Below are 19,118 nucleotides of genomic sequence, written 5' to 3'. Positions count from 1 at the left end.
TATAATTAACATATTAGGAGTATTTAAGCGGCCTAGCCTTATTTAAGTTGTGTTCGCTTGAAAAGGGCTACGTGATTTCGTGGACCGATATGACCCATGCTGAAACCTTATTTCTGAAATATTTCTACCACAAGATTCTCGTTCCTTTCCTTTAACATACAGACAGATGGACATGGCTAGATCGTTATAAAATTTTATACTGAATATAAAAACTTTTGGGTCTACGATAAATATTTCTATGTGTTGCAAATGGAATAGCAAAACGTCTTTTAGGTGATTGATTAAAAACAAATATTTTATAATGATCAATTGAAACAAAAGACTTAAGACGCATACGCGAAAAATTAAAACAACAGATAAACATTTAAATGTGACACATTTATCAGGTATTAAGAAGGGGATTAACCATTTGATTCCCACTGCGTTCCCACGGCAATCGGTTCTTCGCACCGGAACGACTCGGAGTTCAATGAACAACGACCAAGGATTGTCAACCCAGCCACACCGACTTTAAATGTGTCGCTGCTACAACAACAACGATTTGATTTACTTTTTGACAAAATTAATAAACTTACTTATTGTTAAAATTCATTTCAGATATAAGGTTGCAAACTTTGATGGAACAATACCAAAAGCTGCGGGTTGTGTCAGCAATTCTGTTGTCGAATTTGATGGATTTAAGTAATTTTAAAGTAATTATATGATTTATGTCTCTTATGAATTAAGATATATGCATCTTAACTATATCGTTGACTATCTTGTAGACAAGTTTCCATTCTTTTTGGCAAAACAAATTTACCAGTATAATACGAGAAATCCTAATTCATCGTTTCCTTCTTAGGTTCTCAAAATATTTGATAAAAAAGCAATGTAGAATCTAAGTAATTTTTTATAAATACTTTATATAAGAAGTGTTTATAACACTTATGTTCGTAATCTCAGCAAATAAATATCTACAGTGTGAAATAACTTTTAGATACCCTTGCCAAAGGGATAAGTTGAAATGTATTTCAAAACAGTACCTATTGATTAAAATTACCAAATATTTTTACACCAAAGGTAACTATGCACTAATAGATACCAATATTTTAAAATTACGGGCATAAGAAAAAAGGAGAAATAATTTTATACGCCATCTTAAAGGCCATGTCATTATTATTATGGTAAATGGTCTATTTTACTAATTTACATATAGCTCCCAAAATACAAGCCATTTATATATTCGGCTAAATCCTCCAACAACTTTCTACATTTAAAAATATTTCTGCAAATTTTTCATATTATACCAACCTGTTATGAGCGTTAATTTAAAACAATATTTTAATTTTTATCTTGTATATTTTAAACATCGATACATTTGTTGTTTTGCTTTTATTTATATTACAATATTTTAGCTAAATTAAAAAATATATTAAAAATAAATTCAATTTCATTATTGTATACAAAAATATTACAAATTAAAATAAAAAATAATTTTATTACAAAAATATAATTAAATTAAATATAACAATATTTCTACATAATTATAAATCACAAGCAATCAATTAGTTAGTAATGTTGGTTGTCAATCTAAATTAACAAATTATCCATTTAAAACAGAAACATACAGAGATAAAAGGAGAGAACTTATAGCTTAACTTTTTAAGGTTCTAGGACATAATATGAATTTCATTTACTTATTTAAAATTATTAAAAACAAATTATTTTTTTATTTTGTGTTAATAATTTAACGAAAATATGTTTTAAACATATTTCGTAAATTATATCTGATGCTTTTTTCACTGAGCAATTAAATTGTTATTTATCTAACATTTGTATCATTTTGTTTGTTTACTAAAAAACGTTTAGTTTTTACTATATAATGTAAAATACCTAGACATGGAGGGTTGTTGAATTCTGTTTTATCGTTAAGGTTTTATAGTTAATTTATAACTAGATGCAATAATAACATTATTAATATAAATATTGAATACATTTAGAGAGACAGAGACAAATAGTAAAATATCTAACATTATGTACTATATTTCATTCACATTGAGATAGAAAATTTGTTTGGTTTTCATGTACGAGTATGTAAAATAGTTTCAATTATTTAAAAGCTAAGTATAAATTAGATTTGATCTACAACATTTTCAATTTACTTAAACATATTTTTTATAACATTCATTTTTACCGAGACAATTTTAAGTTTCACATCATTTTCTATTTAAAAATAATTTATATTTGTATTTGAAATATTTAAGTCACATACTATGAGATATTTCAAACAAGTAGTGTAGGATATCATATGGACATGGCCGACCATATGATACCCTACACTAGTCAGTATGTTAAAAATGTGAATTATTTTTTTAAAAAATAAAGCATTTAATTTGTTTTTTAACTTTATTCCGGAAAATTTTTAATATTATCTACAAGATGGCTCATAGGGGCGTAGGATATATATTGGCCTATCCCTATAAATGTTGGTATAGGAATTTACGTCTATTTTGATCTTCATGTTATTTTCTGACGGGGAATTTGTATGGGGGCTAGGGTCAAGTAAGGACCAATTATTATAAAAATCGGTAGTGTCATTGAATGTTCTATAAAACCGATTTTTGTTGACATATTACAACATATAATTTTATGAGCCCAAAGGACCTATTCGGGGGGTACGGTTGTATGGGTTCTAGGCAAAATAATGGATCAATTTCAACAACTTTCAATAGCGTTCGTTTTTGGGCCATAAGAAGAGTAATGTGCGCTGGACAGAGAGACGGATGAACGGACATAACTAAATCGACTCAGAAAACGTGATTTTGAGCCGATTAGTATACTTTAAAATGACTAATTATTTTTGGGTATTATAAAAATCTGCACAAACGCATAATACCCTTCCCCAGGGTATAAAAAATAAATTCATTAAAACAATAAGATAGCAATTATTTACTTTGCAGTTGAATTCTTAAAAGGGTTAAATTTAAATATTAAATTGAAAATGATGTAGAAAACATCTTTATGCATATTTAGTACATTTAGTTGTAACTAAAATATGTTTTTATTTTGCCAAATTATTTATATGAGAGAGACTGTAGTAGGCAAATATACGATAAGTTTAAAAAAACATTCGAATCATTCAAATTAACTTGATTAAAATAATCTTGATCAGTTAGTGTTTTCAATATATAAAGAAAAAATTCATAATCTTTCTTAACAACGTAATATTTTGGGATAATAACACGGAATTCAAAACGTTTTGAACGGAAAGTGTGACTGGTCTAATTTGGTTAGACTTATAAACAACTTATCGTTTTTAGTAAACATATTTTTGGGGGCGTATAAGTATTGAATAAGAAACATTTTAAACAAGTTACAGATGGCAGCACTAACACATTTTTTTTCAAGACGACTTATTTTTTGTTATCTTCGGTTTTTAAGTAAAATTTCTTTAAATGAGTTATAATAGTGGTAGTTCTTATATATAAGTTATGATCTGCTGAATTTGTTTACATTTGTATCCATTCGAGTGGTTTTAAAAAGTTTTTTAAAAATTAAAACTTAATCTTACTACATACATTTAATATGTCGACCATTATAGGATTTTTTATAACCAAAGGAATTAAAAAGTATCCATTATTGCACATGAGTGGTATAAAAGTGTTTAATTGTAGCTGTTGTATGGAGTTGTTCATCACACAGTTGTATTCTAATATTTTATTCTATAATAAAAAGAAAATATAAATTATTAAGATTGAAATTATTTTGATTATAAGTAAATTTAAAGCATCAATTCTATAACAGAATGCAATTTCGAAAGTGGAATTATTTCAAAATGAAATAAATCAATTTTGAAACTTATTCTAAGTCCAAGATTTAAAATAAATTTGTTCAACCTTTAATAAAGATGTTAACCAAAAAATTATATTGCTTGTTTTTTCTTGGCCATAATATTGATTTTTTACGTTTAAATACCAAATATTATAATAGTGTGACATATTTCTCTGTATTTTTTTCGAAATTTTTATAACGACCGTCCAACATTTTTGAAATATTACCACAATTGTTAGCACTTTCGAGCCTAGTCCTACATAAGGTTTCATTCACACTTACGTTCAGAACTTTCTTAAAAACACAAAATAAAGGATTTACATAATTTATTAAAGAATACTCTAATTTTTAGAGCATATTAATATCACTACACTAATGAGCATAAAACAATTTTTTGGAGCCTGCATAAACTAATGCAAAAATATTAAAACTGAGGATCAATTTTATGATTCAGAAATGCATTTAAAAGTTATGAATTCATTGAAAGATTCAAATTAAATTCCATATAATTGAACACTGCTGCATATTTAATAAATGTACTTGAAACAAATATAAAAGTGGTAAAATATGGTGTAAGGAAATAATTTTTATTGCTATAAATTGCATACTATCCTTCTGTCTAATATTATGCATTTAGGTTATATTAAAATATAGTATAATAAATAAACATGTTTTGAAAAGACTTTTGTTTAAATCAAAAATTAACATACCATTTTCTTTTTTATTATTCTATACTCTATACAATGGTCACGTCATCTGTATGTAAGTACTATACAATAATTTGTTGCATTTTAACCATCTGATAGAGCCGGTGTAACCCAACCATACTTTTCATGTGTTTTAACCAACGAACGAAAAGCTTCCTCAGCTCTACGTCTGCAAAAATAAAACAATAATTTAAAAAATGAATCACACATATGTAGGTAAAAACCAAACATTAAGACATTCTAACTCCGTCCACATGTATGTTTTTTACTTACCTACTAAATTCCTTGGTATTTTTAGTTTTTCTCATTATGCGTCCTTGACCTTTAACTAAACTAGCTGCAAATTGCATTAAGACTGCTTCGACTGTATACGCACTCGCCCAACCACGCGGTGTTAATAATTCCATACAAATGGCACCACCATCCATGACATAACCCTTTTCTATGTGCGGCTCAACGACACGCATAAATGGTGGCGCGAAGGGAAAATTATCGGGAAATGCCAAATGCAACAGTATAAAGGGCACATTTAATTCCATCATATCTTTGGCTAATTTTGAATCGGGATCAACGGTGTGCAAACGAACATACCACTCGTACAGGTTGTCATTTATAAGTTCCACCTGATGACAGAGGAAGTAGTAAATATTAATATGAATAGATTAGAACTGTATAGTAATTTACCGTAAAAACAGGATTACTTTTGCAACATTGTATTTTTTGTATTTCCTTATATTCTTTCATAAGTCTACGAGCTCTAACGCTAAAATCAGGAGCTGGATTTATAGACATGGGTTTGATTCTATAACAAGCATTAAAAAAAATAAACAAATTAATTTTGGCTTAATGGAAAACAATCTGTATCTACTTACTTTTTGTCGAGTCTTCTGATACGTTTTCCAGGCGATTCGGGAAATACTGCAGGCTTTTTAATCGTTCCCTCTGCTTCTGGATTTTTCTCTTCAGGCGTTTCATCTTTTGTTGTATTACTTTTGAATATTTTACGCAATGATGATACAACTTTCTCTTTGGATCGGGACATATTTTTCGACGTTTTATTTTGTATTTATTAAGAAATTAAATTCTGACGGTGGTATTTGTTTTATTCCTTGCAAATGTAGTTTAATTTTAGCTCATGTATTATTTTTATTTTGATTTAAATTTATTATCCTTTTATGTTTAAAGGATAAATCAGTCTAAAATTTTAATAATAAAATGTTGTGCGGTGTTCGCGGAGTTCTGAAAATCTATAAAGAAATAAAATTTGTGTATTATTAAGTATAAGTTATTTGTAATTGTATTGTTTAAATTATCATTAGCATTTTATTCCATATTTTAAAAAATATATAGAATAAATAAATTGCAATACAATTATAATTTATTTTATCGAACAAAGCTAATAAGTCTAATCTCCTAAATTGATAAACTAACAATTAGTATATCGATTCGCCATAATAAAAGTGTTTATAAAGTTTTATTATTCCCAAATGATGTAAATATATTAAAATATATTAACTATTTATTTCTCGATCTCATATTTTTTGTTTAATTATGAGGTTTTATTATTCTGGTTTTTAGTTCGAAATTTGGTAAGTAACATATTTTAAGTATTTTGGAAATATTTAGAGATATCTTAGTTGGGTTTTTTCCCCCAAACCACTTTAGTGAGCTTGTGCAAATGTTTATAATGAATCATTTTCTGAGTATATTTAACTATGTCTGTCCATCCATTTAACATTGCAATCAAACTACAGTTCGCAATTTTGATGATAATTCAATTAAATTTCGTACATGATATTCTAATGTCCTTGAGACGAAACCGATTGAAAATGGTTAAGATCGGTATATTATTTCACCTAGCCTCCATACAACTGAACCTCCGAATTAAACTACAGGTAGCAATTTTAAAGATATATAATTCAATGAAATTTCTTCAATTGTCCCAAGGATGACGCCTATTAAAAATGGTTAAAATCGGTCCGTTATTTTACCTAGACCATATATAACAGAATCTGCCGAATATGGGGTTTTAAGCTAAAAATTATGTTTAATATACTCGTATCTCGACAAAACTCTAGTTCTATACTAGCCTTGATGGCAAGGTACAATTTGAACTTAAATGCTTTATCATGAAAACTAAATGTAAAAGGTGTAGGGTATGATATGGTCGGCTTCGCCCGACTAAACTTTCTTGTTTTTATTGAATCTGTAATAATTTTTTCATTAACTGCTTATTTTATTTAAATCAATTCGTGAATAAAACGCTTTCATTTATCCAAACTTTAGCTGAACAGTTCTAAAGTTTATTTTTCTGACACACTTTTTATGAAATAATAAATATTTCTACTGCATTTTATTAACATTAAAAAATAAGTTGTGCTATTAACGCATTTATAATATATTATTACTATTCCACTTTATTTTATTTACTAAAAATGTTTATTTGGATTTCCTGCTTTGTATGTATTTATTATAAGTTTAAACCACATACCATTTATAATTTTGATACAACTACTATTATTACTTACAACCAGACCTGATTAAGAGGGTAGTAAATATTTGCTTTGCATAATAAACGAAACAATCAACTGGATACTAGCCAAATATGAAAATACAACTGAAAGGTCTGGTCCATCCAAAAATACATACATACATTCATTCGCACATGAAACCAAATTGAACAAAAAGAGAAGAGAATGCGAGGATAATACCAGTTTTTAAGTGTCACTTGAATTACAACTTTTTTAGGTTAGTTTTTGTTTTTACTTGAAATATGTTTATATGTTTGTATGTCCTATTGGCTAGTGCAACTGTGATAATGTTTCATTCCAAAAGCAAAACAGAAATTTGTATAATTAACATAACAATAATATTAACTTGTAAGTATGTACTTCGTGTTTATTACAAATATTTTTATCTGAACTAAACGTGTTAATGTATTCAACATTCAAAGTGATGGTATGAGTATGAGTATGAATGCCCAAATATTTACATGCATACTTTGTATTTAAAAAATATTACACTATTTCTAAATGAAAATGCTTATTCCGATTTTTACTAATAATTCTTATTCATACCTGATATGTTAACGAAATTGGAAAGTTTGCATCAAGAGACTAATGTGGCTTATAAACAAAATATTTCAATGTTTATTTAACATACGTATCCATATATCGATATACCTAAATTTTGAGTTATGGCAGTCCTGCGTTGGTTACTGTATCGATCACTTAACATGCATGTCATAATTTGACATTAATAACTACGATCACAAAACTGTAGAAATTTTTTAAGAAAAAAAAAAGAAAAAATCTATCAATTGACATTCACAATTAAATTAATCTTACATAATGGCAACAGTGTTTCTAACAAAAATCAATTCTTATCAAAATTTCAGAATCATAACTAATGATATACAAAATGGCATATTAAAGTAATTTGCATTTTGGCAAGGGTTGCATGCCTGTCATTTATATTCTTAATTTAGTTTTGTTGTTCCTCTCTTAGTACATTTACGTTTGGCTTAAAATTGTCACATTTATTTAAAATAATAATAACTTAAATAGACTGTTGTTCTACATTATATACAATGTATATTATACATATTCATATACTCATATACATACATATGTATGTACATCGTCCATATTGTAAAGATAGCATGACCTTATTGTTTAGAATATTAAATTAGTAGAAAACAAAAATAAAAATATCCGCCAATTATTGACAAATAAAGGTATAAATGTAATTTTGCCAGAGGGTGGAGAATTTAATAATTAGTCTTAATAATTGTATGAAATAAAGTCGAGTTTTACCAAATTATTTGAAAACTAATTATTTAACTAAACTCAGTTTACATCCTTCAAATCTAGTTAAAATTGGGTTCAAATTTATAATAAATTTAATTTTCAGGGCATTAGATATCAAACATTAAATCTGCGATAATCTGGACCCAGAGATCTTGAAACTTATTACTACAATCCCTTTGAAATTTTTAATTATAGAAAAGTTGTGAAATTATTGCCTACTACCGACAATTTAAATTAATTTGTTGTTGTAATCGTTGTTTCTTAATATATAATTGTTCTTTTCCAAAAGAGTAAATGTATACATATTTGTATGAAATGCTTTTAATTAATTTTAATTTATCGATACTACACTTAATGTTCATATAGTATTACTTTATATTGTAATCATTAGGCTCATGTTTATACCCATTTACATTAAAATAATTAACAAACTTAATGGAGCTTTGTCATAAACAAACCATACATGCAACGTTTGAATTATTTCAATTGATTATTCTCATATTTTAATTTGCTGAAGTGACATGCTCATTTTACACGATTTAATTTTAATAATGTGTATTTAGTTAAAAATTATGAATAATCGACACAAACTTTATTTTGTGTAACCGATCAACAAAGATCACCAAGGAGATCGTTTTTATACCCTATTTATTAAGTAGATTTTGCTGTGTCCCTCTGTGTGTCGATGTAAAGCTTGTGCGCACACTACAAGAAAACTTGATAACATTTGCACACACTTTTCCTTCGATCCAAGGATGAACGCAAGGACGAAAATATATGAAATCGGTCCATCATATCGCCTAGCACCCATACAACCATTCCCCTTGAAAAGGGCTCAAAATGCTCATAATTATGTAAAATGTTTTAGTATTTCAACAAAATCCGCATAACATCGTTTTATAGAAGTTTAAATGACACGGCCGATTTTTTAAACGATCGGATCTCAGTTGACCCTAGCCACCATACAAATTCCGTTTCAAGTTCAAAACCAAAATTTACTTATAAACAATAACAACACGATGGAATTCTACATAAATACCTTTAATGTAGACGTAAAATTCTATACCAACATTGATAAGATAGAACCATATTTACCCTTATCTCAATATAAGCCCTTTTATAGAAAATCTCTTTTTTGTCAACAATGAGTAAAATATTCCGGATTTAAGGCTATTTAGTAATTCACATTTTTAACATGCACTATATACATTTATACTAGTTTCTAATTGTTTTTTTTTACTTTATCATACTTTTTGAAAAGGAATTGTTAAAGGATGTTTTTAAAAATTGTATGTTTTTTATTTTATGTATGCGTAAGGATCTTTCCTGTACACTTATTCTATTTATCTAGTGGTTTTGGTTTAAAATCCCTCCAATTATGATCACGAAATGATCGAAAAATTATGATTTCAAGGATATGTAACAGGGCGCCCAATCGTAGTTTTAAACATTATTATTGCCAAATAGTATACTTTACATTTTCATCTGTAACTTTTGCTACATAAATTTTTCAATTTAATTTGATTTTCTTCTTCCAACTCAACTTGTGGTTTAAATTAAGGAAAGACATTTAAAAACTTACACATGAAAAATATTTGACAATGTATTTTCTCTTACGTAAACTCGTACATTCTAAAGTATTAAAATTTACTTCAAAAAATAAAAAGATATCCATATCCTTATGTTATTTGTATTTTATACTTAAACATGAACGCCCATATACAAATGAGAAATCGAAGCATTAAGACAATTTTCCGCATAAACAATAATAACTTTTTATCTTATGATATCAAAAGAAACTTAATACTTATTTATTGAACCAAAAATTCAAGTTATCGACTACAATGCCCACTCATTTATACTATAAACGTAAATAAATATTTCGAAATTGTTTTATTCGTTTGTGTGCATGTCCTACGCAAGGCTTGAAAATAAAATAGTACGATTTTTATACGTAAGATACATGGTACATGGTATCGGGATGGTAAAAATAACAAAGAATCAGAGAATATTTTATTAAACATATTGTTTTAAATTCTTTTGTGCTGAATTAAGACTTAGTCATCATATCAACATCATGATGAAAGACCAATACTAAAAGTGACATGGTTCATATGGTCGTTTATAACGCAAATCAGGAAAAAAAAGTGAGCACTACATGTCCGTCGTACACACATCTGAATGTTTGGCTGTGTGTATAGACGAATTAATATTAATTAAACAACAAAGAACATAATTTTTGCCAGAAACTTTGCAAATACACACGACGGAATGAATGTAAATTCAACTGTAATATACAATGAAACATACATACATATTTATTCATGGGATTATTTTATTTTGTTTTATATTCGAGAATAACTGCGAGACTATTTTAACACGTCTATATACATATGTATGTAGTTTATTCCGTCTGTCTGTCTGCCCGTCTATCTGAAAGTTTGCAATGTGTCTGCTTATATGACAGTCGGTTTAAACTATATATAAAGTATGTATAGATGTGTGTATGTATTTAAACCATTTGCATATTTATTGCCTGCATTTAGATGCTGTTCAGGAACAACAGCACCAATTACAAAAATATCAACACCAGCAGAAAAAAATTAAGTAAAACAAATACGACGGCAAGTTTATAAGGATATCAAATAAGTTGAGTTATAGTTATAAATATACAAAACCTTTAGATAATAATTTTCAGACACAAAAAAATTTTACATATTGTGATTTCCTACACTTCCAACGAAACAAGGAAACTTTTCAAATTGCTCTCGTTTAGGTGCAAATGCAACGAAACGAAATTAAATCATATTACGCGCATGTGTTGCATTTTTTATAATACGAGTCTTTGTTACACCGTCAAAAAATCACCCCCAATCAACAAATAGTACAAATTCTATATGTTTAAACAATTATTGCTGTGGTAATAAGCAATAACAGCCAAAGTCTATTTAAACTAACAGGATTTATACATGCAAATGACATTTCACGTTTTCTTCGAGTTAAGTGGTTATTGCTTATGACCACAGATTTAAATTATATAGTTGAATGTTTTCGAAGTAACTTAGCATTTCAAAAAATACTTATGTACGTATACATATATTACAAATCAATATATTGTAATTTACAAATAAATATATCAGCACATCCCACGTTCATCTATTTATTTGTTTTTGTAATCGAATTAAATTTATTTTATTTAATTTTTATTTCGCGTAAATATATTTCTAGTTGATTTTCTTTTCTTAAAATTTTTAAAGTGTATCCATAACAACAATTAACTTAATTGGTATCTGTACATAATACAGTTTGATGACGGTTGGTGTGGTTTTTTATACTTGATTTTACGATGAGTGGATAAGTTGAACAGTTCGATCGGCAAGTTCATACAATTTCAGCCAAGAACATAATTATAGTCGGACATGATCGTCCCTACACAAGTTTCATATAAATTGTAACGTGATTACAACTGTTTTATTAGAGTTACTCGAAGTGAGTTGGTTCAATTAAGGAACAAACTTTATACATTTTATTGATGAAAAACTCCTTTTTGAAGGAAGACTTTTATTGATGCTTGGATTAAATATAGACCGATCAATATATTTTTCTGTATGGATATATATTAGAAAGTATTCGAAAATTTCCTTCTTTTCACCCAACATTTAAAATCGATGTTTTTCAATGTGTATTCTCTTGTATAGTAGTTTAGATAAATTTATCAAGATCGGTCAAGCACTTTGAGAGTTACAGTTGAGCGCTTTCAATTTTTTTGCTCAATAGAATGCTTAGATTTTTGCTTTTAGAGCTACATTGGAGTGTACATATTTATATATGTAACACTTAGGGGAAATTCCATGTGATCTTTTTAAACTTATCAATAGACCCACGTAAAAATATCAAAATTATTGTACATATGCAACACATATCCATATAGTATACATAGGTCTGTACTTCTACTTGTGTTTATCCGCACATTTATAAATTTTACACATAAAATAATTTCAGTTTCATTATTTATTAACAATTTTATTTTAATAATTATTATTTTTTTTTTTGTTATTTTTAACAAGGAACTAAGAAGCAAAAAAACAGCAACAAAGAAATGCATGTGTTGAAATCAATTGTTGTCGCCAGCAAATTACAACAACAAAAATATGTATATGTATGTATTTAAATATTGTAGTAGTTGTAAATGTGCAAGGAAATTTAAAATATCTACAAGTCAGAATCGTATGTACCTCTAGAATCTAGACCATAATTGAAAATCGATGTGCAGTTATATATTTTTGGTATGTAAATGAACAAGAACTAAACAAAAAACTACATGTATATTATAATTAACTTGTTTGTATTGTTTATATATGTAGTTGTTGTACATGTACAAATACTACTTTAGACAACAAATTCTTATTGTTTTATAAATAAATAATAATTTTCATTATCATTGTCAGTAAAAGTTGTTTTCCTTCACTCATTTCGCTTTTGTTTTACATCGGCATATGTTCTATATGTTCAATTAATCCATAAATGAATGTAGATTTTAATAAAAATGATTCTGGAAAATAATAAAATCATATCTTATAAAATCGTATTGGTAAATAATTTTTAATAATTGAACATTTGAAAATTCGGAACTGATGTTTTGCAATTACAAAGTGCTTTTAAGGACAACGGAATAATAATAATAACAATCTGAATATTATTCTAGCAAGATACAATTATAAAAAGTTGACATACGATTAGAAAATTCTTGATGTTAATAATAAAAATATGATTCGTCCATTTTTTAAATAGGCCTCTGTTTTTTAGTTCAAAAAAAATCTTTTTTCAGTAAAAAAAATTACGTAATCAGGCATAAACGTTATATTTATACCCTACACTACCATTGTAAGAATAATATTATGCATTTGTTGCTTGTAAAAACTTAAAATATAACGATCGACTTAGAATCATTTCAAAGTTTCTACAATGAACATACGTGTTTTTCGACCTAAGGATGAAAAACTTGAAATCGATCGTTTATTGCAGCTAGTCTCCATACAACTGGGCTTTCCGGTTTAGGATTTTATCCCATAACAACACAAAAGTTTTATATAACCATATAACGGTCGAACTTTATTTGAGCCTAATTTGGCCCATATTTGAAGCAACCCCCATATAAAGCCTAAAATTGTGTTAATATATGGAATGAAAGTAAAATTCAACATACGTGAATGTTTTTAAAATATGCATTTATAGTTTGGACATGATCATTAGTTTAGAAGATTCAGAATAGCCGAGTTTAGCACTGCTACTTGTTTTTTTATTAATCGTTTAATTAAACTAAATAGTTTATGAAATATGAGCTTTATTTTAAACTTTATAAAATATCATACATATGTATAACTAATGTTAAAATATTAACTTTTACACATAGAACCACACTCTATTCAACGGGCATTTGAGTTTATAGTAAAAGGATCTAATATTAAAAATACTTTTCAACTAGTGATGTAAACAAAACACGGTTTTATTTTCTAAAGGTGCCTATAATTAAGAATACGTTGTTTTATTTTTTACACAATATCAAGCTTTTATAATGTTTCTTCTATTAACCACATTATATTATGTTAAAACATCGAATTAGTTTTTTTTCACCAAATAACCTTAAAACAAGGATGCTGCTGACATTACACAGATGAACAATAAATAACGACAAAAAAGCATGAAATACGAAACGGAATAAGGAAAAAATACCAACAACGCACATTCATACATACTTGGGGGACAGTTAAAAGAACACTTTTGCCACCTCATCTCCTTGTGTGTCGCATTGACGTCAATGGAATCCATTATACAAGTAGTTCCCATTAATATTTATGTATGTATGCGAAGTACAAAGAAAATAAAGGAACAGGAATTTTTGGTGTTTAGATGAAAATTAGAAAAAATATCTGGATAATGGTCTTCTGCCTGATTAACATTTTCTGAACGAATAAATACAAGTTAATGGAATAATTTTCAAAGAAAATCTTTTTTATTATTTCCAAGTGAGGATTGGAATATTAAATAAATGAATATTAGACAACATATACCGGTGCGTAAGATGTGTTTGTATTGAAAAATATCATATGAACAGATACAAATGTACATAAAATTAAAGACACAAAAATATTAAATATACATAAATATGTATGTATGTATGTATGTATGTATGTATGTATGTATGTATGTATGTATGTATGTATGAAAGTGAAGCTGTATTAAATAAACCTACATCTGTACATTCTTAATATAGTTAAAAATAACCATTATCGATCTTTTAAGAATGCTAAGGATGTTGATGATGGCCATAAAAATATGGAACTGATTTAATGTCTAAATTAACATTAAAATGTTTACATTTACTAAAAGATTTAAATGTCAATTAGAAATATAATTTAAATGTAAGTATAATAACATTTATATTTTATTAAAAGCCTTCAAAGACTTTGTGTTAAAAAGTAAATAATTATAAAAAATTAAGGATATAACCTAAAGTACGAGAAATGTCCTTAAATGAGTTCAAGAGCAAAAGATATATATACTTACAAGTATGTGTGTATATTCTCTTGTAAATACATATGTATGTACATGAATTAATTTACAGTCCAAGTACATGGCCAGGTAACTACAGAACAGTGTTGCCATTGAGTAGATAAAACATTTACTAAATCGATAAGTACCGATTATTTTCATTTTAGAATCTTAGATAAACTACCCGATATGATTTCTAATATAAAATAACAAAGTTAATTTAAACACTTCGTTTATTATAAAACGGATTTAATTATAAGAACAATAACGTTTAATAATCATAAATATGAAATTGCTGTCACTATGTAATGATGCTTAATTTTGAAGGACCAGCCAACATATATCTCATTTTTTGGTCAAAATGCAGTAAGTATGCAACAAATATAAAGAATTATAAGGATAACATCAAAAAGGTAGGTAACTATCAAGGTACAAATACAAGTACGTAAAAGTATACAACAGCCAAGGGGTTTGTCAAGAAGGTAGAAAAATATGTAGCTTTCGCTCTTTTGGATTAGGTACTAAATGCTAAATAAAGTAATTTATTTGTGCATATTAAATAACAAAGATAAAGTTGTTTATTTCGAATAAAGATAATTAAGCTCTAACACACGAGTATAGTATTATAATTTTATAATAAATAGTTAGATAAGAATATTAAGTGTTGAAAGTTGTGGTAAACGTAAAATATCTATTGATTAATTCGAAATAGTTATTGATCAAAATGTTATATTTTTTTAATATGAAAACTTAAAAATGGATATTACAAAACATCTGAAATCTACTTTGAGAATTATAATGTATGTTCTTAACGAATTAGATTTTCCGATTTTGGCTCATGATTCATTTGTGGACTTTATGCTAAGTGTGTTTTTCACAACACGACTCCGTGACAATTGTTTTAATTAAATATGATATGGTACTGATTATAACTAGAAAAAAATACTTAAAATCCAGATAAGATAGACTAATAATATTTTATTACGATCGATAGTCGGATGTACAGTGAAATCTAAAAAAATTTGATTTATTTTTTATAAAGTTGAAACAGACTTAGTTAACGACAGTAAAAACTGGTTCTAATTTAAACTTGAAATCAAACCGTCTCAATTTGAATCTATATTAAGGATATATAAATATATAAACTTTTTTCTATTTTTTTTTTTAATAGATATCCAATATGAGACTATAAAGCCCTTCAAGATTTCTTTCAAAAAACTAATAGAAGAAATAGCTGTCTGAACTCCTTTGGACAATTTTTGCTCACTCATTTGAATAAAGCCCTATATAACTAAAATGTTCAACTTTGACCCCCTCTAAGTCCGGCAGTTCTTGGCTGATAGAGCTGAAAATATGTGTCTGACCTACTATCCAATATCGTCAAAATCAATTTTTTGAGTTGTGTCAATTGACATGAAATACCCCGTATATAAAACTTAGATGTACCAATTTCTAAACAAATAAACTAATAATTTTTGTTCTTGGCTTAATCGTCTCACAAAGTTATTCTGAGTCGATCGGTGTTCTTTTACAAACATCGGTACAAACACATAATACCCTAATCACTATGTTTTTGTAGGGTATAACAAATACATAATAAGAAACGCAGTAGATTTTTTTAATTATTAGCATCTCTTTCATTTAAGTACAATTCAATTATTATTGTTTTTATTTATAAATGTTTTATACTATATTCATTTTGTATTGTTGTAATTCTTATCATTTAAATTTATTTTTATTATTGAGTTCTATATCGCTTATGTAGCAAAAATTAATTGATATTAATATCAATATAGCAGCAATATTAATATATATACATAAATAAATACACAAAAAAAAACAACTAAATAATATAATATAAATAAATAAATAATAAAAAAGAGTTCATTCACTTGACAAACTTACCCCTTTTAAATACTCGTTGAACTGAGTGCTAATTCTGACATTTTCGCCCGTCTATGGACACTGGACATAAGTATGTTTGTGTGTGGGTGGGTGTGTGTCAACATCCAAAATTTGTAACATACAAACAGCAAATTATATGATTTGCAACTTTTTATTTTTCTTAAATATGTATAATTATTTGTCTGGTTTTGAATTGCGGACTGCTTAGTATGTTTGTTTGGTTGTTGATTATCAGACTTTGATTAAAAGTTTCTTCGTTTCGTTACTCCTTCGTCTCCTTTTTGACATTCAGAATTTTTTGTGCAAAAAATCGATGTTGTTGTCTTAAATAAAAAACATCATCATCATCTTAATAATCATTGTCATGATTACCACCAACAAAATGTCATTACAGGAAAAAAAATAAACTTTAACACTCGACTTGGAGAATTTGTAATAAAAAGCAAATAAATTATAACACTCCTTATTTTATTGTAAATATAACTTATTGCGTATTGGCTGAAATGTTTTTTCTTTTATTCTTTTTTTTAAAGTAAAAATAACTTTAAAGACTACTTGAAGAATAAATAAATAATCCTTCAATTAATTTTTCACTAGTTAATCAATCAGCTGTGTATTACACTTGCATTGTTTTTTTTTCTTTTTGCTTATTTAATTTGGTGTGGTGTAATTCGTTTATATTTTTACTGGCAAAAATTTATTTAAATTTAGGGAATTTTTCATTTACACAATATTTTTGTAGTTGTTGAGGTATCTATACTTTGATTATTTTTCCTTTTTTACAATTTTAATTTTCCACTCGTTTTATTTAATTTGTTTTTGTATTATCATGTAAACACAACAAAAACCGAAAATTATTTTACATGCGAGTAAATTATAAATCAACAACCCACAACCTCACGTGTAAAAGTACCATTGATGACTGATGAGAATAATTTTTGATACTACACCACCACCACTGTCAGTGTTGCCGATGCAACAATCAGTTATCTAAAAAATCGCCATTGCCATAAATCAATGTAACGGTTATTTTTAAATTTGTGTTGGAATGAGCGTGGAAGCTTTATGAAGTCGAAATTAGTTATATAGATATATAGTTCCAAAAAAAGACTAAATAAGTTATTTACCATCCTAGAAATAAAGACAACAACACTAGTTCCTCTAGTATAATTCTCTATCTAGAACAAAAACTAATACAATTTTTGGAAAAACAAAACAATTTATCTTGAAAAGTTGCGATAAAAAGATTTACAAAATAAGTCTTTAAATATTAAAGCCAAAAGCTATTTAAAGTAAAAAAGCAGTTATTAGCATTTGCTTCCACAAAACAAGTGCATAAATATTTGTTTTATAATTATTTTTATAAAAAACAGCGTCACATAAGAAAAAATTTCATTTTTGCCTAACAGCTGGCATCTCTGTTTATTATTTAAAGGTAAAACAGTTTTTATAGATAAAACAGTTTCATATGGTTTAATGGCAATAGTGTAACGGACATTTGAACAGTTCTTTTATGTATAAATAAGAAAAAATCTATATACATACATTTTATCAAGGAATTTGAAATATATATATATTATATATATATATATATATATAATATATATATATATAATTATATATATTAATATATATATATATATATATATATAATATATATATATATATATATATATATATATATATATATATATATATATATATATATATATATATAATATACATATTTAAATATTTTTAATAATAAACTATACCAAAAAAATAGATGTTTTTTTTTAATTTTGAAATAAATTGACTTTATTGATAAATACCTTTATTTTTATTATTATTTGTTTTAATATTTAAATTGTCCTTTTTTTGTGGGAAATTTTAACACTCTCCACGTTTTGTATCTGTTTTTATGTACATACCACTAAAATTCATTAAATATATATTTTTTACTTTCTTAATAATCATGTACTACTTCTTGTATGTTAAATAGAAAGAGAGAGATTATAATGGGAATCAAAAACATGCTAAATTTTATAATAATTAAAAAATTTCCAAAAAAGAAAAAATAGTTGTTTTCATTGTAATGGTATTTTGAATGTTTTAAGTTGTGTAATTAATTTTGTAATTGTTTAGTAAGTTTTTTTAATTAATAATACATTTTTTAATTATTATTTATTGCTTTGTCATTTACATAAAAAATAATTTATTTTATTTTAATGTAATTGTTGTGTGTGTAATACGACTGATACTTTTTATAGTTGCTGTTTCTAAATATATAAAGACGATTAAGAAGATTTCTTTACATGCAAACGATTTATATTATTTGTATATATATAATATATAG

The 19,118-nt window shown here is 26.5% G+C and overlaps 1 protein-coding gene across 2 annotated transcripts; it reads right to left on the bottom strand.

The window, feature by feature from the left end:
* Window positions 1–4,520: 4,520 nt before the first annotated feature.
* Window positions 4,521–17,714, bottom strand: LOC111688346 (ubiquitin-conjugating enzyme E2Q-like protein CG4502). 2 transcript variants are annotated; one of them, XM_046950886.1, is made up of 5 exons: window positions 16,784–17,714; window positions 5,390–5,764; window positions 5,202–5,319; window positions 4,791–5,140; window positions 4,521–4,686 (listed from the first exon to the last, which is right to left on the bottom strand). In XM_046950886.1, exons 2-5 carry the CDS (start codon window positions 5,557–5,559, stop codon window positions 4,602–4,604), a joined length of 723 nt encoding a protein of 240 aa, XP_046806842.1. In that variant the 5' UTR covers window positions 5,560–5,764; window positions 16,784–17,714; the 3' UTR covers window positions 4,521–4,601. The 2 variants fall into 2 exon arrangements, with proteins under 2 accessions (XP_046806842.1, XP_046806843.1); XM_046950887.1 differs by lacking the exon at window positions 16,784–17,714 and adding an exon at window positions 7,595–7,754.
* Between the last annotated feature and the right edge of the window lie 1,404 nt (window positions 17,715–19,118).

This window comes from Lucilia cuprina, chromosome 2 (assembly GCF_022045245.1).
Source record: "Lucilia cuprina isolate Lc7/37 chromosome 2, ASM2204524v1, whole genome shotgun sequence".
NCBI classification, from domain to species: Eukaryota; Metazoa; Arthropoda; class Insecta; order Diptera; family Calliphoridae; genus Lucilia; species Lucilia cuprina.
The sequence above is the reverse complement of the archived record's forward strand: the minus strand, read 5'-3'. Positions and strand labels throughout refer to the sequence as shown.